At 42.8% G+C, this 24,826-nt stretch overlaps 2 protein-coding genes across 3 annotated transcripts in view; one reads left to right on the forward strand and one right to left on the reverse strand.

Moving 5' to 3' along the window:
* Window positions 1–24,826, forward strand: part of cacna2d4a (calcium channel, voltage-dependent, alpha 2/delta subunit 4a) — a 173,563-nt gene that overhangs the window by 84,713 nt on the left and 64,024 nt on the right. The window lies entirely within an intron of this gene.
* lrtm2a (leucine-rich repeats and transmembrane domains 2a) lies at window positions 1,391–23,655 on the reverse strand. 2 transcript variants are annotated; one of them, XM_055650129.1, is made up of 4 exons: window positions 23,514–23,655; window positions 7,767–7,889; window positions 4,607–5,197; window positions 1,391–2,435 (listed from the first exon to the last, which is right to left on the reverse strand). In XM_055650129.1, the coding sequence occupies exons 2-4, from the start codon at window positions 7,828–7,830 to the stop codon at window positions 1,996–1,998; spliced, it is 1,095 nt and encodes a 364-aa protein (XP_055506104.1). In that variant the 5' UTR covers window positions 7,831–7,889; window positions 23,514–23,655; the 3' UTR covers window positions 1,391–1,995. The 2 variants fall into 2 exon arrangements, with proteins under 2 accessions (XP_055506104.1, XP_055506103.1); XM_055650128.1 differs by lacking the exon at window positions 23,514–23,655 and adding an exon at window positions 14,161–14,346.

The following is a 24,826-nucleotide window of genomic DNA, read 5'->3' on the forward strand; positions in this document are numbered from 1 at the left end:
GCCGTTCCAACATCATGAGTACATCAGAATTATTTGCACTTGTCTCAGCGATTGCAATTCCAGCAGCAATCAAGATAGTAGTTCCAGGCTGATTTGCTTCCTAGTCGCATATATATTGTTGATAGATGCTGATCATCACTGCGTCCAAATCGTAGCAACGTTTTCCAGGAGTGTAGTGGTACAAGAAGGTACTGAGTATATCATATGATATGGGGATAGGGGCCGAACCCAGTTGACAAGGAAGTTTACCATGGACCTATTGCATGATGAATAGGCTTGAGCAGCAGCTGTATGACCCTTTCTAGCTTCTTATTTTCTTATGTCAAAGCTGAAAAGGCAGCCAGCATTCTTGATAGGCTTAAAAAGGTGTTTGGCAGCCAGGTGACCCTGCCAGTGGGCAATGTTTGGCACCCCTATAATGTGGATAAATGTGAGGTTATCCATTTTGGTGGCAAAAACAGGAAACACTATTACCCTGGCCACACACTCATTAGGCATCAGGTGCCCCTGCAAAAGGATTTGAGTATAGGAGGAGATGAAAGTACAGGAGCCTGATAAAACTGCAACATTATGCCATAGAGGGATCCAGTGCAGGTCACCCAGGAACAGCTTCTTCCCTACAGCCATCAGGCTATTAAAAACGGCAACCTTCAATTAGCTCTGAAGCACATAGACTATTATTGTTATTAATGCACAATGATTGTTGTTTTATATGTGTACGTATGTATGTGCATGCGTGTGTGTATATATATTTATATATGTGTGTATGTGTGTGTAGTATGTGTATATATATATATATGTATATGTGAGTATGTGTGTATATATATACACACACACATACAGAACTTTTATTTTTGTTTATCATATTGTTTACAGTGTACTATATTTACCTATTCTGTTGTGCTGCTGCAAGTAAGAATGTCATCGTTTTATCTTGGACATTTGACAATAAAACACTCTTGACTTGACTCTTGGCAATTTCAAGATGTCTTAAAATGCAATAAGACAACACTGGCAATTAATTAAATATCTTGATTGTATTGCTTAAGAAAGAACTGCAGATGCTGGAAAAATCGAAGGTAGACAAAAATGCTGGAGTAACTCAGCGGGTGAGGCAGGATCTATGGAGCGAAGGAATGTACCTTTGCTCCATAGATGCTGCCAGACCCGCTGAGTTTCTCCAGCATTTTTTGTCTACCTTCGATTTCCCAGCATCTGCAGTTCCTTCTTAAGCACCTTATGAATTAGCTGGTGAGGACCATGAAACTATTCCGCATTATACTTTTAACAATTTGTTGGAGGTTACTATTTTCCTTTAAAAAAAAATCTAACGATTCTCAAGCAATTGTGTTGCATTCAGCAATTTAAAATAAATTCACCCTACAAAAGCAAGTTTTCAATTTTGGTTTTAATATTTTTGGTTGACAGCCTTGCAAAGTATTCAACCTTGTTGCTACATGCATTGGTACTTGAAGCCAACTACCCTTATACTGAGACAAACTACAATTGTATCCATCATGTGTCATCTTTCTCGACGATATATATTTATATAATATGTTAAAACTAACTGGACAGCAAATCACATGAAATATAAAAAGCCGTAGAGGAAACAAAAGGCTCAATTCTTGTTCCTCCAACTAAAAAAAACAACTTCAAACAAAGGATGGAGTTTGCCATTCTGTCTTGAGTTCTACATATCTGTCAAATAAACAGCATGCAGTCAGGTTTTGAAGACCACCTCCTTTCATTTGGTGGTGGCCCATGTATCAGTGGTTGCTACATTTCCTGAAACTCCAGAAAATAAACACAGCTGGATTGAAGCCGGGAGAATACATTTTGATGAGGTGATATTGATTGATTCCCTGCACCTCAGTGAGAATTTTTTAAACCGACACTTGTATTAGCACTGCAACAAGCACACAGAGGTCTAGACTGGAGAAAAGAGAAGATGGTAGCTTTTTTCTTACAAACCAGAGCTCTCCTTGCACCTGCTTCTCAGGCCATGGAGGAAGCTTGCTTTTGTTCCTCCGGCTCTTGCTCACCGTCTCCCATCAATGGCTGGCGCTTTTTAAGCTCCCGGTGATATTTTGCCATCAAGGAGGCATATATGCAGCCATATGCTCCAGCCACCACCATCATAATGCAAACAATGCCACATAATACCCCAGCAATGATGACTGTCCCAATGGCTCGCCTGACACTGACTGGCCGGTAGCGTTGTCTTATACAGTCTGTAGTATGAATGTAGTGTGGTCTTGCAGTGACAACCTCTTGCTTCACACAGGGAGGAGCAGGCACTGTTTTTTCATTTGCTGAAGATTTATTTTCATCCTCCAGTTGGATGCAATAGTTGAACATCTCGATTGGGATTACTCTGAGATCTTTCCCGCGGAGGCCTTTCGGCAGAGAACATTCAATTCCATCAAGTTTTCCACCTAGTTTTAGGACAGAATAATCAATTTAAACAAGATAGGTTTGTACCCCATTCAAAACAGAATAACTTTACAAGATTGCCATCTTCTTATCTTATCTACTGCATCCGCTGCTCTAGGTGTCAGCTGATTTACATCGGCGAGACTAAGCGTAGGTTGGGCGATCGTTTCGCCGAACACCTCCGCTCAGTCCGCAATAACCAACCTGACCTCCTGGTGGCTCAGCACTTCAACTCCCCCTCCCATTCCCAATCCGACCTCTCTGTCCTGGGTCTCCTCCATTGCCAGAGTGAGCAACAGCGGAAATTGGAGGAACGGCAACTCATATTCCGCCTGGGGAGCCTTGCGTCCGGCGGGCATTGAACATTGAATTCTCTCAATTTTGCTAGCCCTTGCTGTCTCCTCCCCTTCCTTAACTCTCTAGCTGTCTCCTCCCACCCTCCCATCCGCCCACCCTCGGGCTCCTCCTCCTTCCCTTTTCCTTCCTTCTCCCCCCCCCCCATCAGTCTGAAGAAGGGTTTCGGCCCGAAACGTCGCCTATTTCCTTCGCTCCATAGATGCTGCTGCACCCGCTGAGTTTCTCCAGCAATTTTGTGTACCTTCGATCTTCCAGCATCTGCAGTTCCTTCTTGAACACTTCTTAAAAACAAGTTTATGTTAGCAACAAACATTTTCTCTTTTCTTTAACTCTGCCATATCGGGTTTGATTTTTGATCTGGGTGGTCACACCTAGTCAATTCTTTGTCCCTCGGTAGGTAACATGTGAAATCATAAGAACATAGCTCATAATTCACCCTGGCGCTTTCCATAATTTTATTGGGAAGAATTAATTTATTATAATTCCTGTATGTGGTGTTCTCTAGTGAAAACATGGATTCAGTATTCACCAATGAATCAGTTGCTGTCCTGTACAAGTCTTCATTTTACTATCTAAATGGCGTCAAGTTGGGAAAAGGGGAAGTACAGTGGGATCTGGGGGGTCCTTGTCCATCAGTCTATGAAAGTAAGCATGCAGGTACAGCAGGCAGTGAAGAAAACGAATGGCATGTTGGCCTTTATAACAAGAGGAGTCGAGTATAGGAGCAAAGAGGTCCTTCTGCAGTTGTACAGAGCCCTAGTGAGACCACACCTGGAGTATTGTGTGCAGTTTTGGTCCCCTAATTTGAGGAAGGACATTCTTGCTATTGAGGGAGTGCAGCGTAGGTTTACAAGGTTAATTCCCGGGATGGCGGGACTGTCATATGATGAGAGAATGAAGCAGCTGGGCTTGTACACTCTGGAGTTTAGAAGGATGAGAGGGGATCTCATTGAAACATATAAGATTGTTAAGGGTTTGGACGCGCTGGAGGCAGGAAACATGCTCCCGATGTTGAGGGAGTCCAGAACCAGGGGCCACAGTTTAAGAATAAGAGGTAAGCCATTTAGAACGGAGACGGTGAAACACTTTTTCTCACAGAGTGGTGAGTCTGTGGAATTCTCTGCCTCAGAGGGACGTGGAGGCAGGATCTTTGGATGCTTTCAAAAGAGAGCTGGATTGGGCTCTTAAAGATAGCAGAGTCGGGGGATGTGCGGAGAAGGCAGGAACGGGGTACTGATTTGGGATGATCAGCCATGATCACATTGAATGGCGGTGCTGGCTCGAAGGGCCGAATGGCCTACTCCTGCACCTATTGTCTATTGAAATGCACCTTCTACCAGATATAATAACCAGAACAGTTATATTTCTATATAACCTTTGACATAGTTAAGTGGTTCATTTTAATGCATTATGGCATTATCATCTAAAATTTGAAATTTAATCGCACAAAGAGATATTAGCCTAGGTGTTAGAAGCAGGTTTTATGCAGCATTTTAAAGGATAAAATAGTATAGATTAGAGGTAGAGGGAGTGAATTCCAGAGGGATAGCAATGGTGGTTCAAGGCTTGGTCAATAATGGATTTGTGGGTGTTCAAGAATTAGAAGAGCACAGAGACCTCAAAGAGTTAAATGATTGTTCGGCCAATTTGTCGCTGTCCGGGATCATCTATCACAAAGACGAGGGATGAGGCTTAGGTTCATTAATATATGTTTATGCTCGGTTTTAATCTTCATGTTAACTTGATTTTGGAGGAGATGATTTTTAGCTACAGTGGGCAGTACTCACGTCTAATTGTACTGGTGTGTTCTTCTCACCTTTGTACTGGAACCACTCCATCCAGTGTTTGAAATCCCTCAGACTGCAGTCACACTCCCAGGGGTTTCCGCCGAGTTGTAATTGCTGAAGAACCTCAAGTGGCTCAAAGATCTCCCTTTCCAGATTTGCCATCCTGTTCTCTTCCAAGTTCAACCAGGTCAAGTTCTGCATCTCATCAAATAAGAGCAGTGGAATCTGGGAGATGCCGTTAACGGAAAGGTCTAACCTCTGCAAGTTGGTGGTCTTATCGAAGATGTTTTCATCCAGGTTTCGAATGCTATTATTTCGTAAGTTGAGGTCGACCAGGTTCTTGACGTAATCAAATACATTTGTCGGTAGTTGGTCTAGGTAGTTGTTGGACAGATCCAGCTTCTCCAGTGTGGTGACATTAGCAAATGTGCGTGCCTGCAAGGTGCTGAGTTTGTTGTTACTGAGCGAGAGAAACTTGGTGTTTGATGGAATGTCTGTTGGAATCATCACCAGGCCAAGATTGCTACAATCCACTTCATAGTTTTTACAAGAACAGTGTGTGGGACATGCTAACAAGTCATCAACAATAGTTAGTACCACAAAGACCAAGAACGGAGGCCCTGTGGACAAGCAGAAACATGGGATACAGATATCAGAGAGTTCAGTACTTACTAATGCTTGCATATTCTATGTCACAATGGAAAGGTGACTGCATACCCTGCCTGTCTAAAGCCCTCTTAAATGCCACTATCGTACCTACCTTCACCACTGCCCCTGGTAGCACATACCAGGCGCCCATCACTCTCTGTATAGAAAACCTGTCCTGCAATCTCAAGTCAAGTCAAGTTTATTCGTCACATACACATACGAGATGTGCAGTGAAATGAAAAGTGGCAATGCTCGCGGACTTTGTGCAAAAAAAAACAAACAAACAACCAAACAAACTATAAACATCTCCTTATCTACTTTGCCCCTCTCAGCTTAAAGCTTTGTCCTAATGTGTCCATTGTGAAATGTACAATTAGGATTGCTGTCAGTCTATAGCTGTGCGTGATTATTTGTCTCTTTTTAACCTACCTCTCCCTGTTTTTTTCCTGGTTCTGAGTTCCTTTTATTTGCTCTTCTCCTCTCCTCCAACTTTCTATATTTCTCATTTTCTGTAACCTTCCCACTTTCTTGATGTTCTTGCCTGCGTTTGGTTCTTCCTCCTGATCTCTCTGCATTTCCTCTTTCCGTATCCTCTCTCTCCCTCGCTCTCCCCTTTCTTTTCCCTTTGCAAGGACTTTATTCAGCAATTGCATACTACAGTGTACCACAAGTACATAAACATCCAATGGTTACAATACATCAAGTAATGCATTATAGTGCAATGGTTGAATCTCTCTCTATCCCTCCCTTTTCTCCCTCTCCCTTTCTTCCCCTCCCTCTCCCTCTCCTCCCTCCCCCCCCTCTCTCCTCCCCTCTCCCTCCCTCTCTCCCTCTTCTCCCTCTCTACCTCTCCCCTCCCCTCTCTCCAGCCTCCCTCTCCCCCCCTCCCCCCCCTGTCTCTCTCCCTCACTCTCTCTACATCCCCCCCTCTCTCTCGCCATCTCTCATTCCCTCTATCCCTTCTCTCTCTCTGCCCTCCTCTCTCTCTCCCTCTCCCTCCCTCTCCCTCTCTCTCTCTCTCTCTCCCTCTCTCCCTCTCCCTCTCTCTCCCCCTCTCTTGTGGTCCTTATTTCATATAATTTATAATTCTCGTGTCAGAGTTACATCCTCTAGATCAGAGAGATATGAGATGGTGGATTTATGTCTGCTGAGGCTGGCCAGGCAAAGAGGACTGGAAAATTATAGTGTTTGGTGGATATAAAAGGGAAAAAACAGTACCATGGTTGGAACTCAGAAAGAATGAATCATCAAGTTAAAATGATCACTGGGGGAATGAAGAAAGATGTGAAAGATGTTTATAATCTTCTCACTACGTAAGAAATATTGAATACTTTGTCATGAAATAGTCATGCGATGAATATTGGCTAATTTAATAGATATATATTTGTATTAGAGGCAATGGCAATGGTGACATTTATAATAATGTGACTGGTCTTAGATTGCTGCAACCATACATTTCTATTGCTCAGATATTCAATAGTACTCTACCCACTTGTTAGCCCTTTTCACTTTTTATTAGATATTTATACTTCGGATTATGTTTGGGCAATCAAGGTGAAAGGAAATGTGGAGAAGATGGTAGACAAAAGCGCTGGAGAAACTCAGTGGGTGCAGCAGCATCTATGGACCGAAGGAAATAGGCTAGGAAGGAACTGCAGATGCTGGAAAATCGAAGGTAGACTAAGAAAGAACTGCAGATGGTCTACCTTCGATTTTCCGGCATCTGCAGTTCTTTCTTAAACAATGTAGAAAAGATGTTCCACTTTACGAAATTTGAGACGAAATAGCTGTTTCTGAGGTATTAATATGTAGAACAAGTGCTCGAAGCAAACATGGGCGACTGAAAGGATGTTTTCATAAAATACTAATATGTGAAGCTTTTAGATAATTAGCTGTTAAAGTTAAGTTAATTCTGCAATTAACCAGGAATTTGAAGGAAGAATGATATCTGAAGAAAATTAGAGAACAAAGCTTCTCATAGAAACTTACAAAATTCTTAAGGGGTTGGACAGGCTAGATGCAGGAAGATTGTTCCCGATGTTGGGGAAGTCTAGAACAAGGGGTCACAGTTTAAGGATAAGGGGGAAGTCTTTTCGGACCGAGATGAGAAAAACATTTTTCACACAGAGAGTGGTGAATCTGTGGAATTCTCTGCCACAGAAGGTGGTTGAGGCCAGTTCATTGGCTATATTTAAGAGGGAGTTAGATGTGGCCCTTGTAGCTAAAGGGATCAGGGGGTATAGAGAGAAGGCAGGTACAGGATACTGAGTTGGATGATCAGCCATGATCATATTGAATGGCGGTGCAGGCTCGAAGGGCGAATGGCCTACTCTTGCACCTATTTTCTATGTTTCTAAAAGTGATATAGTTGGGCCCAATATCAGGCTAGAAATGGTACAGGTATGACAAGAAGAATAGTGTCTTTCACACCCACATTTTATCTCCTCCTCCATTTTTAGAACCTCTCAAATCACTTTACAGCCAACAATGAGACAACAGCAACTTTACAACAGGATAAATGATAAGATAATCTATACTCACATGTCCGGGAAACCTTACTCCCCTTCATCACAGTTGTACTTGTTACAGCATTCATCATTAACATATTTGAAATGATATCGTGGCTTCCCTTTTAGTGTTGATCCGTGCCTTGTGTCTGGTGTTCTGCAACAGAGGAATTGCAGCAGTGTTCAAGGTCACAGTCTAGTGGGACTCCAAGACAATAAGACATTGTTATTTCATTATTAACAAATTAATTTCGTAAAATACAAATGGTTGTGCAATTGTATCAGTTATATCTGTATTTACACATCACTGAAGACTGGTCTAAGGTGAAAAAGCAACAGTGAGAACCTCTGCTATCTCCCGATGCGTGCAAGCTGTTATATGCTGAACTATCAGATGCTGAGTGCTATATTTGAACAGACTGATCACAGGAGTGCTACAAGAGGTGTCGCTCCATGTCGGAAATTCACCCTAAATCTGATCTGCTCACACCTACCCTGCAGCGGAAAATTACAAAGTAACTTTAGCTGGGTTTTTTTTAATTGATGTACTTTATTTTAATTTATGCATTTACACAGGATGTGCAGGCAGCTCAAAAAGGCTGGCAGCATCATCAAAGACCCACACCATCCTGGCCATACACTCATCTCCCCGCTACCTACAGGTAGAAGGTACAGGAGCCTGAAGACTGAAACAACCAGGTTCAGGAATAGCTACTTCCCCACAGCCATCAGGCTATTAAACTTGGCTCGGACAAAACTTTGATTATTAATAACCAATTATCTGTTACTTGCACTTTATCATTTTATTTATTCATGTGTGTATATATTTATATTATGGTATATTGACACACTGATCTGTTTTGTAGTACATGCCTACTATGTTCTGTTGTGCTGAAGCAAAGCAAGAATATCATTGTCCTATCAGGGACACATGACAATAAACTCACTTGAACTTGAACTTGGACCTACAGAGTGTGCAAAACTGGTCTCTTGGAATGGTAATGAGGATGAGGAATTTTGTTGAAGTAGAAAGACTCGAAGAACATGTATTGGTCTCCTTTTACCTCGTAAAGTACTGGAGAGATTTACAGTGTGAATTGTTTGATGGAGTAGTATTATGCGGATTAGTAATCAGAGGACATTGATTTAAGATAATTAGCTTGAGGAGGAGGCAACTGAGGATGATTTCCTTTGGCAAAATTATGCTGCCATAAAGAGCGGAGGAAGCAGATTCCAAGATGGTAATATCTAAAATTGGAAAAGAAAAGTTTGCAATGCATGGAGAAACAAATGGAAAGTTTTGAACTAATTGAACTAACGGTTGCTTCAAAGAAGTAATTAAATCTATGAAGGGAGAATTTTCCTCATAGAATCAGAGATTTGTACCATGTGGTAACACACAGACCTGTGAGCATCATCCCATATTAATTCCAGCCCAGCACTTAGCCATATATATATTTTTTTTAAATATGTGCAGGAGTAGAGGCCATTCAGCCCTTCGAGCCTGCACCGCCATTCAATATGATCATGGCTGATCATCCAACTCAGTATCCTGTACCTGCCTTCTCTCCATACCCCCTGATCCCTTTAGCCACAAGGGCCACATCTAACTCCCTCTTAAATATAGCCAATGAACTGGCCTCAATTACCTTCTGTGGCAGAGAGTTCCAGAGATTCACCACTCTCTGTGTGACAAATGTTTTTCTCATCTCGGTCCTAAAAGATTTTCCCCTTATCCTTAAACTGTGACCCCTTGTCCTTGACTTCCCCAACATCGGGAACAATCTTCCTGCATCTAGCCTGTCCAACCCCTTAAGAATTTTGTAAGTTTCTATAAAATCCCCCCTCAATCTTCTAAATTCTAGCGAGTACAAGCCGAGTCTATCCAGTCTTTCTTCATATGAAAGTCCTGACATCCCAGGAATCAGACTGGTGAACCTTCTCTGTACCCCTCTATGGCAAGAATGTCATCTATGGTGAAGCCACTCACCTAGACACGTGTTAGATGCTATCACTGGCACAGCTTCCACCACTCTCTCAGGCATTGTATTCCAATTGTTTACCACCCGAACCCCTTCCCATAATCTCCTCTAAAGTCTCCCCCCTTACTCTAAGCCTTTGTCCTCGAGTTTTATCTACTTTTTATATGAAGAAAGGTTTCCTGCAGTCTACTCTATCTCCCTCAATGTTATATACCTTAATCATGTCCTGACCTTAACCTCCTCTACTCCAGGGAGAACAGACTTTGCTTCTCAAGTCTCCGTTAATAACCAAACTACTCCATCCCAGGTAGCATCCGATGAATTTCCTCTGCACCCTCTCCAGTGTTGTCGCATTGTTTGTAAACTTTGGTGACCAGAAATGTGTGGAGTATCGCAGCTGAGGTCTGACTAAGGTCATATAAAGTTGGAGCGTAACTTCCCTACTTCTCTATTCAATGGTCCAACTAATGAATGCCAGCATACCTTTCTAACCCACATTATCTACCTGTATTACCACCTTCAAGGATCTATGGACGTTCTCCAAATGCCCCCTGTTCTTCAAGATCCTACCGATGGATGGTATATATACGCTCTGGCCTGATTAGTGCTTCCATGAGTCCTTCTGTTCGATACTCATGATGAGATTGAAAGACTCCCGATATGTTGAGTTGTTCGCAGAATGAATGCAAACATATTGTCATATGTGGCAACAATTATAACTCAAATGATTTATTACAACTAAAGTCTGTATTGTGCTTCCTGTCAAAATGAAAACTGGCACAAGATGCACTATCTGCCTAAATCATAAATTAGTGAGATACGAGTTGTATACAGCTTCTCATATAACACGTTCATATAATAGAGAATGTTTTTATTACCAGTCTGTCATAACATTTAAAACATTCATCTCATCACACTGTTTTCACTGTAATAAACTTTCATCAAAATAAATCAATCAATTAGATTTCAGAGTTTAAGAGGGAACTGCAGATGCTGGAGAATCGAAGGTTACACAAAAAAGCTGGAGAAACTCAGCGGGTGCAGCAGCATCTATGGAGCGAAGGAAATAGGCAACATTTCGGGCCGAAACCCTTCAGGGTTTCGGCCCGAAACGTTGCCTATTTCCTTCGCTCCATAGATGCAGCTGCACCCGCTGAGTTTCTCCAGCTTTTTTGTGTAATTAGATTTCAGACATTGATATAGATGGATATGAACAATATATACTTAGATATAACTGCAAGCAGTGATGGAAGTTAAAAGATAGACACAGATAATAGAGACTGCAATGCACTCAGGCATTGATACAGCTAAAGATAGATGGAGTTTAGCAGACAGTCTAATGTTAATAAAAATAGAAAAAGATGTTGGTAGAGAAAGCATGCAGTATTAGAAATTCGACCGGTTATTACAGAAACATCAAACAAAAACATAAAGAAATATATTGAGGAAAAGTGCCGAAACATGGTCTAACCAATGAACAGGCATAGACAGACTGCCAACTGGTTAGCTATAGGTAGATATAGAGAGCTGGACCAACTACCTTGACAGATAAGTAAACTAACTAGTTAGCCAATGAGGGATACCGGGAACTGCAGATGCTGTAATCTGGAGCAAAACACAAAGTGCTGGAGTAATGCAGTAGGTAAAGCAGCATCTATGGAGGGAATGGATAGGGAACATTTTGGGTTAAGACCTTAACTCGGCCTGAAGAAGGTTCCCAACTCGAAACTTCACCTCTCCATTCCCTCCACAGGTGCTGCCTGGCCCTCTGCGTTAATTCAGCACCAAGTGGCAGCCACAGATAGTCTCAGTGGATTACAATGGACTCAGATGATCATTTAGGTGCATTACAATGGGGACTCAAAAAACTGCAGATGCTGAAATCTCCTACTGAAAACAATCTGCTGTTAGAACTCAGCGGGTCAGGCAGCATCTATGGATCTCTAGCATGTGTGGACCATCAGTCTGAAGAAAGGTCATCTGCCTAAAATGTTATCTATCCATTTGCCTCCACAGGTGCTGCCTGAACAGCTGAGTTCATCAAGCAGTTTGTAATTTGATCATAATAATAATAATAATAATAATAATAAATTTTATTTATGGGCGCCTTTCAAGAGTCTCAAGGACACCTTACAAAAATTTAGCAGGTAGAGGAAAAACATGTAAGGGGAATGAAATAAATAGTAGAGACATGACTAGTACACAAAGTAAATACAGAATTCAATACAAAACACAGTATGAGGCAATTAATGCACAGATGAAAAGGGAGGGGGACGTGGGGCTAAGGATAGGCAGAGGTGAAGAGATGGGTCTTGAGGCGGGACTGGAAGATGGTGAGGGACACGGAATTGCGGATCAGTTGGGGGAGGGAGTTCCAGAGCCTGGGAGCTGCCCTGGAGAAGGCTCTGTCCCCAAAACTGCGGAGGTTGGACTTGTGGATGGAGAGGAGACCGGCTGATGTGGATCTGAGGGACCGTGAGGGTTGGTAGGGGGAGAGGAGGTCAGTGAGATATGGGGGGGGGGCAGATGGTGGAGGGCTTTGTAGGTGAGGATCAGGATTTTGTAGGTGATCCGGTGGGAGATGGGAAGCCAGTGAAGTTGTTTGAGGACTGGAGTGATGTGATGCCAGGATTTGGTGTGGGTGATGAGTCGGGCGGCTGCGTTCTGGACCAGTTGGAGTCGGTTGATGTAGGTGGAGCTGATGCCAAGGAGAAGTGAGTTGCAATAGTCCAGTCGGGAGGAGATGAAGGCATAGATGAGTCTTTCAGCAGCGGGAGGTGTGAGAGAGGGTCTGAGTTTGGCGATGTTGCGGAGATGAAGGAAGGAGGTTTTAATGACATGGCGGATGTGAGGCTCAAGGGAGAGGGTGGAATCAAAGATCACGCCAAGGTTGCGGGCCTGGGGAGATGGGGAGACAGTGGTGCTGTCGATGGTGAGAGTGGGGTTATTGATTTTGCTGAGTGTGGCTTTGGAGCCTATGAGGAGGAATTCTGTCTTATCGCTGTTGAGTTTGAGGAAGTTATGTTGCATCCAGGTTTTTATAGCTGACAAACAGGAGTTGATATGGGGGGGGGGGGGGTTGTGGGGGGATTTGGTGCCGAGGTAGATCTGGGTGTCATCGGCGTAACAGTGGAAGTCCAGGTTGAAGTGGCGGAGTATCTGACCAAGGGGGAGGATGTAGATGATGAAGAGGAGGGGGCCGAGTACGGAGCCTTGGGGAACGCCTTGAGTGACTGTGGCTGTAGCAGAGGTGTGGTTGTGGAGAGAGATGAAGTGGGATCTGTTGGAAAGGTAGGAACGGAGCCAGCTGAGTGCAGAACCTTCAATGCCGAGGTCTTTGAGTCTGGTGAGCAGGATGTTATGGTTATCATGAAGGATATCATGAAGATGCAAATAGTTTGATGGACAAGTGGATATATTGAGAACAAACATGGCTTTAGCATCTGAATTTACAGCATTTAAGACTTACTTGAGCAGAACTGACTGTTAAGATGAGATAAACTGCAGGAAGTAACACTTTAAGGGGCTTTGCTACTTTTCTTTCAGTTAAGTGAGAGGACAGCTATAGCACATAGAAACATAGAAAATAGGTGCAGCAGACCTTTCGGCCCTTCAAGCCAGCACCGCCTTTCATTGTGATCATGGCTGATCGTCCCCAATCAATAACCCGTGCCTGCCTTCTCCCCATATCCCTTGATTCCACTAGCCCCTAGAGCTCTATCTAACTCTCTTAAATCCATTCGGTGATTTGGCCTCCACTGCCCTCTGTGGCAGGGAATTCCACACAAGAAAATTGTGCGTGGTTTTATTGTGATTGACCCAAATGTCTGGATGTTCATGCTCTCAAACATACATATTTTTTTGTAAATATGATCTATACTTCACATGTGCAAATATTTAATAAGATAGAAGGAATATAATATTAATATTCCATTTGCTTACATTTATAATGAGCAAATTCATTATTCTTTCCAAATCCAATTTGCTCAAATGACTTTTATCTAGGCAGCAATTTACACTTTGCTTGTCATAAGTGGATACTATATAAAAATAGGCATGACATTTTTTTTTTTTGCACAGAGACTCTGAGGAAACAAGATGCGATACATATATTTGATGTAGAAATACATTTAAAGATTTTTTTTTAAATAAATCAGTTGACAGAAGTATATAACATAGCAATTAGCAGTACCAATTTGTAGAAATATCTCAAGCATGCAGAACATACTGGGAAACAATGACAAATATACTTCTGACAAGACGTACTTAGATCTTGTCACTCATCCCTGCATCACAGATTCATGCTCAATCAACATATTTCATTTAACGGCGCAGGACAAGAATGTTTCCCACTTTAGGAATTCACTGTAAAATACTGATAGAAGCACGGACCCTGTTTAGTCTCCAAACCATTCAAATTTCAACAGAGGTTTTTAATGCACTTACATGCCACCTTGATGTCTCCGTTTCTCTGTTGATCAGAAACACTTGTTGCCATTTGTCCTTGCCATATTTTAAGGTGCTGGCTGTGGTGCAATGAATTCTATGGCACATACCCAGCTCTGATGTTAGAGGGACTGTGCAGCTCTGCTGCTGTTGCTGTTACTGCTGCTGCTGCCGTTGTGTTATAGATAGAAACTTGAGAGCTACTGCTCTACTTACTGCTGATCAGCTGACAAAACCTGAGACCTTACAGAAGAATTGGTCAGTTGCTAATATTGTGTTGAATATTAGGAGATACTTAAATTAATTTTGCTTACTTTCAGCTCTATCCAGCTTCCCATTTGTTCAAATGAATACATCTAATAGCTCACATGTTGGATGCCCATACTAGGTATTATGCTTTTACTGTATTTCAAGAATTTAAGAAAGAATGAATTGGATTTTTAAAAAAAGCTTGGACGTAATGCGTAGTTTTCCATTTTCAGGAGATTTAAGTTTTTATTTATGTTGCATTTTATTGCAACCTTCAAAAATTTCAAAGCCCCTTGCAATGAAATGTACAGCAAAATGCCACAAGTGCAACAAAAAATAATACTGTGTTTATTTACTTATGATGCTGTGGAAGGAAAGAACAGTAATTTTTGGACACCAGTGGATATCTCTTCTCTTAAATGGTGACTCTTTCAATGATAGGTCGTCCAATGACATAACTCTTTCGCAAAATTTTTGTTGCATGTCATGTTAAGCAAGAGCACAAAACTAGATGTTTAAGAAGGAACTGCAGATGCTGGAAAATCGAAGGTAGACAAAAGTGCTGGAGAAACTCAGCGGGTGCGGCAGCATCTATGAAGCGAAGGAAATAGGCAACGTTTCGGGCCGAAACCGGTCTGAAGAAGGGTTTTGGCTCGAAACGTTGCCTATTTCCTTCGCTCCATAGATGCTGCCTCACCCGCTGAGTTTCTCCAGCACTTTTGTCTACGTACAAAATTAGATGTTGCAGCTCAGTTGAACCATTTGATGCAGGGAGTTAAGGACACAGCATCCGTTTTTCTGGATGCTGGAAACTAATATCTGGCTCTTGGTTACCATCTACTTATATTTATCACCTCAGCAAAGTTTCCTACAAAAACAAATCAAATGAAACTCTATATCAAGCATCTAACTTTACATCCTACATTATTCATGTTTGATGAATTGCTTTCTGAAGCTTAATATTTCCTTGGCTTCAGGAACTTGAACAATACACACCATATTGTGTTATTTTCACTAGTATGGTTTATGGTATGTTTTCTCTTTATAGATCAGGGGTTCCCACCTGTGTTGTCCCGTTTGTCCCTGGCAACTTTAATGGCACATAACATTGTTATTTCACTTATTTATGAACAACTAATGATGAACAGATATACCAGAACCAAACACAGTCAGTCAATGAGAACAAATATGTCCAAATCCAGAATCAACAAATGTACCTCCTGGGTTGGTGAAATTTACCCGCTGGAGGTTAATTTACCCCTGGTTGGGAACTCTTGTTAGAGATGCTTTGTGGTTTTTATGTGCAGTTAGGCGGTATTACATATCAGCAGGACTAAACCTGAGCCTCAACCTAGTCCAGAACAAAAGCAAAGAGGGAGGAAAGCATATGAAGGACTCAAATTAAGTTCATGCAGAGCTTAATTTCTTACAGAGGCAAACATAGACATAATTTCACATTAATATTTGTATTTGACTTGCTGAGCTAAATAAGAATGGATATTTCTTGAATCTTAATGCACTGCATTTAATTTAAATTTAATTTAAATTTAAATCCTACTTAATGAACCTTCAATGTATGGGCCAGGCACCATCCATATTCAGTGCTATTAGTTCAGAGATACTTTGAAACCAAGGAAAGTTACTGGAAATAAAAACAAAATATGCTGGAACCACTGAGCAAAAAGGTAAAGAAACAGAATGAATGCTTCAGATTGGTGACCTTTCACCAGAACGTACTTTAGTTAACTCCGCGTCTCTCTCCACAGAAGCTGGCTGCCCTATCGTGCATTCCTTGCTTTTTCTGTTTTTCTTTCGTATTTCCAGCTTCTGTTAGATTTCTGCCTTTCAAGTAACCATGGAAACACGTGGCTTGTCAGGCTGCTTGTTTATTAGCCAAAGCATGCAAATATTCCCAAAGTGCTCTTCCATTACAGTTGCCTTCTGTGCAAAGTGTATTTCAGTGGAATTTTCAGATGTTCCTTTGTTATTACAGCTGGGGTATCAATATGTGCATAAATGATATGTCCCATGAGGTCCTGGACTGCACTCCACTTTCTATTCATTGAATTGCATTTTTCCTCTGCGTGTTTCATCCCACTACAAATGAAATATCCATAAGCAGTTGTAGGTTACGTTGCAGAGCCACCTGTGAATCAGATGGTGCACTTTGCAATATGGTTCGTACAGAGATGAAATAGAGTCAAAGAAGATGGGGACCGTAATGAGGGAACAGTTTGAATGGAAATGCATTTCATTTGAGCATGTGTCACTTATTTGCTCTGTAACCTTCTGAACCTTCTGAATTTTGTAGTCGGAAGGGCAGTACTCTGCATATCGCCAACTTGGATAATTTTTACATTTTATCAAGCCAATTAATCAATCCAATTCACCTACAAACCTGCACGCCTTTGGAGTGTGGGAGGAAACCGAAGATCTCGGAGAAAACCCACACAGGTCGCGGGGAGAACGTACAAACTCCATACAGACAGTGCCCGTAGTCGGGATCGAACCCGGATCTCTGGTGGTGCATTTTGCTGTAAGGCAGCAACTCTACCGCTGCGCCACCGTGACTGTAACATCTAATTAGGAAAAGATAGGCTATATTGTTAATTACATTTGTACAGTTCTAATGGCAATGAATTCAAACCCAAAATACCATAGATCAGTGGTTCCCAACATGGGGCGTACGCCCCACAGGGGGGCAATTTGATTTTTAAGGGGGGCAATTGAGTGCGACTGAGGAGGTCTGGGTCCAAATTTTCGATTTTTATTTTTTTGGATTTTCCATCAGGTAAACATATGTAGTTTATGTTTCAGATGTTATTTTGAGTAAATAATTTTTTTGGAGTAAAAAAGGGTCTTTATTGTGTAGTTATTACACAATCACCGCGCCATCGCTCTTCATGCACGTCTCACGAAGCACGCGGGGTCATGGGAGAACCTTATTTATTGAATTGGATTTAGAAATGCGATTCAAAGAGCTTTTGCTAAGTTACCCTTATAATATCTATTTCCTCCGTTTTCTCTCAAGGGAAAGCAAGGGGGGTCATCAGGATTTTAGAGGTGATTAGGTGGGGCATGGCCAAAAAAAAGTTGGGAACCACTGCCATAGATGCTATAAGTATGAAATAAAATTAGAAAGTAGGTAACTTTTAACAGCTCAGGTTGCATCTGCAGAAAGAGTAACAGTTAGCGTTTAAAGATTAAACTAAATTGATAATATGACTTAGAACACAAGTTCCAATGACAGTGAAGCTGATTTTACTAAATCAAATAAGGAGATTGTCTTCAATATATCAGTACAATAGTCTATCTTGAATTGTATGGAAAATTCTAAACTATAAATGTATTTCTAGTCACGATGAGCCGCCAAGATTATCCGTTCTCTTCACATTGCCTGGTCGGTAGGGTAGCTTCACTATTTGATGTGTTGCTGAGATGTACAGAATTCAATCTAGAGCTGGAATGTTAGGTTGGGACTGTATAAAACACAAATAGATCACAACTTCAAAACGCTGTCACCATTTCACAGGGAGGAAGATTATCACCAGGAAGAGTAGCTCCAATAAAGAACTTTGCCTGACGGAAGTCTCCACTACAGGTCAAGGAAAACCCAGATCCCAATAGTCGAACACTTCAAAAAATGGTTGCACCTAATGTCTAAAATATCCTGGAATTTCTGATATGTTGACAGATAGAATTGCCCGGAGGTAGTTAGAAGCCAGCGAGTGGTTCCATTAATACTTCTGCAATTTTCACAAAAACATTTCACACTAACACGTCTTCAACTTGTGTAGGAAGGAACTGCAGGTGCTAGTTTACCCTAAAGATAGACCCAAAAGTCTGGAGTAACTCAGCGGGTCAGGCAGCATCTCTGGGGAAAAAGGAATAGGTGATGTTACGGGTCAAGACCCTTCTTCATCTGAATCCTGCCGGACCCGCTGAGTTACTCCAGCATTTTGTCTTTGGGTGTAGTCCCTCAGGCAGCGGCTGAGTTGTCCTATTGGCTATGATATGTTAGATGCAGCAGATGAAGACATGTTCGGCTTGAGTCTGGACTAGAGCGGTTGGTGGCATCTCAGTTTGAGTTAAGGGCCTGTCTCACAGGCTATTTTTTAGGCAACTAGGCGGTTGCCACATGGTCGCCGGGGTGTCGCCTGTATAGAAACATAGAAACATAGAAATTAGGTGCAGGAGTAGGCCATTCGGCCCTTCGTGCCTGCACCGCCATTCAATATGATCATGGCTGATCATCCAACTCAGTATCCCGTACCTGCCTTCTCTCCATACCCCCTGATCCCCTTAGCCACAAGGGCCACATCCAACTCCCTCTTAAATATAGCCAATTAACTGGCCTCAACTACCCTCTGTGGCAGAGAGTTCCAGAGATTCACCACTCTCTGCGTGAAAAAAGTTCTTCTCATCTCGGTTTTAAAGGATTTCCCCTTTATCCTTAAGCTGTGACCCCTTGTCCTGGACTTCCCTAACATCGGGAACAATCTTCCTGCATCTAGCCTGTCCAACCCCTTAAGAATTTTGTAAGTTTCTATAAGATCCCCTCTCAATCTTCGAAATTCTAGAGAGTATAAACCAAGTCTATCCAGTCTTTCTTCATATGACAGTCCTGACATCCCAGGAATCAGTCTGGTGAACCGTCTCTGCACTCCCTCTATGGCAATAATGTCCTTCCTCAGATTTGGAGACCAAAACTGTACGCAATACTCCAGGTGTGGTCTCACCAAGACCCTGTACAACTGCAGTAGAACCTCTCTGCTCCTATACTCAAATCCTTTTGCAATGAAAGCTAACATACCATTCGCTTTCTTTACTGCCTGCTGCACCTGCATGCCTACCTTCAATGACTGGTGTACCATGACACCCAGGTCTCGCTGCATCTCCCCCTTTCCCAATCGGCCACCATTTAGATAATAGTCTGCTTTCCCGTTTTTGCCACCAAAATGGATAACCTCACATTTATCCACATTATACTGCATCTGCCAAACATTTGGTCGTGGTCGTGAGTAATCTCCTCAAGGGGCTGTCCCACTTGGGCGACCTAATTGGCAAGTTTAGAAGAGTTTAGGAGAGTTTAGGAGAGTTTGAAAAAAATGTCATGTTGAAGACCTCCTTCGACTATGTAGAAGACCTCCTTCGACCTCCTTCAACTAAGATGAAGACTATCTACGATGACCTTTGACTACCTTTGACTACCATCGATTACCTATGACTAACATGCCGACCTACTACGACTAAACCTACAAGTAAAAAAAGTATCGTTTTTTTTCCCATGGCGACCCTTTTTTTACTCGCGGGCATTTTTCAACAAGTTGCTGAGGCCTCGTGTACACAGGGACCACTCTCGAGCATGAAGGAGAGTTACAAAGACCTCCTCGGACCTTGTGTCGACCATGCTGCGAGTATGAGTCGAGGGCAAACTCGCCAGAACTCGCGGATTAGGTCGCCCAAGTGGGACAGCCCAAGGAGTCGCGGCGTCTTTCTGGTCGCCGCTGGATTTTCAACATGTTGAAACATTTCCGGAGACAGTCAGCGACAGTGGGTTTTATGCCAATGAGCGTAGCTTAAGTTTTCCTGACAAGTAGGTGCTGTCGTAGTTGTCGCCAGGTGAACGTAGGTGGTCGCTGGTGCTGACTTCGTTTTTTTTTTGTTGTTAAATTAATGATTCTATTTCAAATTTTATGTCGAGGGGGGGGGGGGGGGGGGGGATCCAGTCGCTGGTTTTTCAGCCACCTGCTACGATTATGACAGTCGCCTAAAAATAGCCTAAGTGGGTCAGGCCCTTAAGAAATGGCATCCTACACTGGAGTCCTGGTGGTTCCATAGCTTTCATTGCATTGGTGTACAACGAGAGTTGACGGAGCAGAGGCAGATGTGTAAACCCATGGAAGGATCAATAGCTTTTCTCCACAAGATTGAAACCTCAGGGCAATGCTAGCTTGAAAGATGTCCCTCTAAGTCAAATCCCCCAGAATTAAGGAATCGTATGACTTCCGTGAACACATGGTTGACCATGAGAAAATAGTGTTGACTGTCAACTGGGACTTGAACATTCAAGGAAAAGAAGCTCTTGAGCTTCAGGAAGAGCATTAGGTTTAGAAGTGAACACAAAATATTCCAGTCTGCTACGGTTGAACTTTGGGGCGATCGATCAGAACTGCTGGCAAATTTACGTGCTTGTTCAGTTCTTCGTTCAGGAGAAAATTGAGTTTTTTTTCTGGGAAATAGAACTTCAATGGATTTAATTGTGAGTTAAAGCATACATTAGAGGGAGTTCGTGAATGCTCTTGTGGCTAGGAAGTCATATTGTCCCAGTGACCTTGGCCTGTTGAGGCAGATTAGTCTCGGTCGGCATGAGTGTAGGATTTTAGGTCTGCCAGAGATGTTCATATATCTCTCTGCGACTGCTTGAAACCTTCAGCATATGGAGCCATTGCTCCTTAGCGATCACAAGAGGGGAATGGACTTCCCTGTATATTATTGGGTTAGGGACTTCAAATGTGATTACCTCTGCATTTCATTCATTAGGATCCATGGACGTGTCTCCATTGTCAGGCCTGAAGCTCACAGTCAGAAAGTTCTGCCAGTGGTTTTGACGGTAAAATAACCATTACACTCAGTTTCCAAAAGCTGATATGTTGGTCATACTCTGCATATGTGTCTGTGGAGTCATCTCAATTAATGTCTAGGTAAAAGTACTGTTTTATTATGGCAACAAAGAGCATTAAGACAATTGTGTGTTGGACCAACATCATCCAATTCCCACTAGTACATGCACAAGGATTGTGTCTGAGCAGACACTGACATCATCGGAAAGGGCTGGTTGATATTTGAGAGTGCCGTCTGTATTGCTGGGAAAAGATCAAAATGTGTCGCTCTTCGGGTAAAATCACTTTTCATCAAAAAAGCACTGAGTTCTTGGCACAAAAATCATGGATTTTTAAATGCTTTACCTCCCCCCTTGCTACACTTGTCCCTTTACCTCCCCCCCTTGACTCCATCCAAGGCCCCAAGCAGTCTTTCCAGGTGAGGCAGAGGTTCACCTGCTCCTCCCCGAACCTCATCTATTGCATCCGCTGCTCTAGGTGTCAGCTGCACTACATCGGTGAGACCAAGCGTAGACTTGGCGATCATTTCGCCCAACACCTCCGCTCAGTTCGCAATAACCAACCCCGATCTCCCGGTGGCTCAGCACTTCAACTCCCCCTCCCATTCCGAATCCGACCTTTCTGTCCTTGGCCTCCACCATGGCCAGAGTGAGTCCCAGCGTAAATTGGAGGAGCAGCACCTCATATTTCACTTGGGTAGTTTACACCCCAGAGGTATGAACATTGACTTCTCCAATTTCAGGTAGTCCCTGCTTTCTCCTTCTTTCCTCCTCCCCTTCCCAGCTCTCCCACAGCCCACTGTCTCCGCCTCTTCCTTTCTTCTTCCCGCCCACCCCCCCACCCCCCCATTCCCCACTCCCACATCAGTCTGAAGAAGGGTCTCGACCTGAAACGTCGCCTATTTCCTTTGCTCTCCCACTGAGTTTCTCCAGCATTTTTGCCTACCATTGATTTTCAGGCATCTGCAGTTCCTTCTTAAACATTCTATCTTTATGTTATTTTTGCCTATTGATTTGCTGATCTTTTTCTCAAGTTATGCTAGGAGCAACCACTGCAGGAACTCCAGTCGGTGGCATCGAAACTGACTGGAAATCAAAAGATCCTGGAAATCTTAAATAAGTTCTGACCAGGGGTCTCGGACCTGAAATGTTAACTCTGTTTCCTTCCCAGAGATGCTGCCTAACCTGCACAGTTCCACAATTAAACCAAGCACAGGCTTGTTTTAAGTTAACAATTTAAAAGCTTTGCAGTATCAGTTACCATGTTTCAATTTAGACAATAGACAATAGGTGCAGTAGGTCCACAAAAATGCTGGAGAAACTCAGCAGGTGCAGCAGCATCTATGGAGTGAAGGAGATAAGTAACGTTGCCTATCTCCTTCACTCCATAGATGCTGCTGCACCCGCTGAGTTTCTCCAGCATTTTTGTGTACCTTCGATTTTCCAGCATCTGCAGTTCCTTCTTGAACACAGGTACAGTAGGCCATTCGGTCCTTCGAGCCAGCACTGCCATTCAATGTGATCATGGCTGATCATCCACAATCAGTACCCCGTTCCGGCCTTCTCCCCATACCCTTTGACTCCACTATTTGTAAGAGCCCTATCTAACTCTCTCTTGAAAGCATCCAGAGAACCGGCCTCCACGCCCTCTGAGGCAGAGAATTCCACAGACTCACAACTCTCTGTGTGAAAAAGTATTTTCCTCATCTCCGTTCTAAATGGCTTACCCCTTATTCTTAGAAACATATTAAAAAAATAGAAACATAGAAAATAGGTGCAGGAGGAGGCCATTCGGCCCTTCGAGCCAGCACCGCCATTCATTGTGATCATGGCTGATCGTCCCTATCAATAACCTGTGCCTGCCTTCTCCCCATATCCCTTGACTCCTCTAGCCCCGAGAGCTCTATCTAACTTAAACTGCGTCCCCTGGTTCTGGACTCCCCCAACATCGGGAACATGCTTCCTGCCTCTAGCATGTCTAAACCCTTAATAATTTTATATGTTTCAATAAGATCCCCTCTCATCATTCTAAATTCCAGGATATATATGCTCAGTCGCTCCATTCTATCAACATTATTGGCGGATTTTATTTATTCAGCTATTATGCTTCGAAAGAATGAGAGTCACATACCATCCTTGCTTAAACCTTAAGTGTCACTTTAAGTAAAATGCTTCAATGCTTGGTTGCTGAAGAAGGGACAGGCACACATTTCATCACTGCGTGAGTGATTTTTGCATCTTCCAACCCTGCCACAAAAGCTTCACAGTAGCAGAAGGAGAGTCTGATTGAACCTGGATATTTACACATTTGACGAAAGATTTATCGTCTGATGAATCATTGCCATTCACACCAACCACATCTGAATGATTACCATCAGCTAACAAGTAGTCATAGTAGCACTCAGTCTCTGAGTCAGGATGTCCCCCTGACACCCCCACCCCCACCCCCACCCCCTCACATCCGATGTCGACAGTCACTTGCCTGTTGCTGGATGTGGTGATGCAGCATTGAAATGCTATGGAACTGTCATGTCAGTGATGCCTTGTACAATCTCCAGCAAAACATGATGCCACCCCACCCCCACTCTGTTCTAAATATCGAACAAAGGAATATGGAGCGACAGATGGGAGTTGCAATGTTGTAGCTCCCACTGTGAGTGCACTATCTCTGGCTGCCGGCATCAGCTGCTAAAGCAGCATTAATCTAGCTCCAGTGATCAGAAGGACAAAGAACCAGCAAACATTTAACCACCTAAATGCTGCTCAAATTCAGTAGATTACATCTGAAACAAGCACTATCAATGCTTTCACATGTTTGACAATAATGCTTTAAAACATAGATGGCTCAATCTATCTGTGATTGTTCTTCACCATCTTAAACCATAAATTGCTATTTTTTTCTTTCCGCTGCCCCAGTTGTTCAAAACTCACTTTTGCAATGCTACTGCAGAACCTGACATGCTTTCTAAATTATAACGTTTAATTACTGGTCTTGTGTACTGATTAGCTGTTGCCAACTTGACTTGGAGCCACATGGGAGCTGGAATTACCTCACAGTTGAATGGAAAAAGAGTAACATTTCATGTTTTAAATATAAGGGTTTTTTTTTTTAATGGGAAGTGAAATGAAAGATCGGTGAATCTATGGCAAAAACAAGTGCTGGAGGAACTCAGCAGGCCTCAGCAGACCTGTGGAGGGAAATGGATAGATGTGGTTTTGGGTTGGAGTCTTCTTCCGACTGATAGAGTGGAGGGGAGGAAGCTGGTAAAGAGAGGTGAAGGGGGCGGGATGGGGCAAGAACTGGTAAATGATTATTGGATTCAATAGACAATAGACAATAGGTGCAGAAGTAGGCCATTCGGCCCTTCGAGCCAGCACAGCCATTCAATGTGATCATGGCTGATCATCCCCAATCAGTACCCCGTTCCTGCCTTCTCCCCATATCCCCTGACTCCCGCTATTTTTAAGAACCCTATCTGGCTCTCTCTTGAAAGCATCCAGAGAACCTGCCTCCACCTCCCTCTGAGGCAGAGAATTCCACAGACTCACCACTATCTGTGAGAAAAAGTGTTTCCTCGTCTCCGTTCTAAATGGCTTACCCCTTATTCTTAAACTGTGGCCCCTGGTTCCGGACTCCCCCAACATCGGGAACATGTTTCCTGCTCAGGTGAAGAATTGTGCTGAGGGGATGGGTGGAGATAAAATGGAGACAAAAGGGTGTAGATGTGGAAGATTGAAGATTGAAGAGGAGGAGTGGATTGTAAAACCAGAGTGATAGTTAGTGGAAGGGAAAAG

This window comes from Leucoraja erinacea, chromosome 19 (assembly GCF_028641065.1).
Source record: "Leucoraja erinacea ecotype New England chromosome 19, Leri_hhj_1, whole genome shotgun sequence".
Taxonomy (NCBI): Eukaryota; Metazoa; Chordata; class Chondrichthyes; order Rajiformes; family Rajidae; genus Leucoraja; species Leucoraja erinaceus.

Bases quoted from the DNA above. Each gene is read 5' to 3' on its own strand.
- lrtm2a (XM_055650129.1), bottom strand. From the start codon at position 7,830: ATGTTAATGATGAATGCTGTAACAAGTACAACTGTGATGAAGGGGAGT. The intron at 5,198-7,766 runs GTGAGTATAGAT...GCTTGTCCACAG, and splicing joins GAGTAAGGTTTCCCGGACAT to GGCCTCCGTTCTTGGTCTTT. The intron at 2,436-4,606 runs GTGAGAAGAACA...TCCTAAAACTAG, and splicing joins GGAGTGGTTCCAGTACAAAG to GTGGAAAACTTGATGGAATT.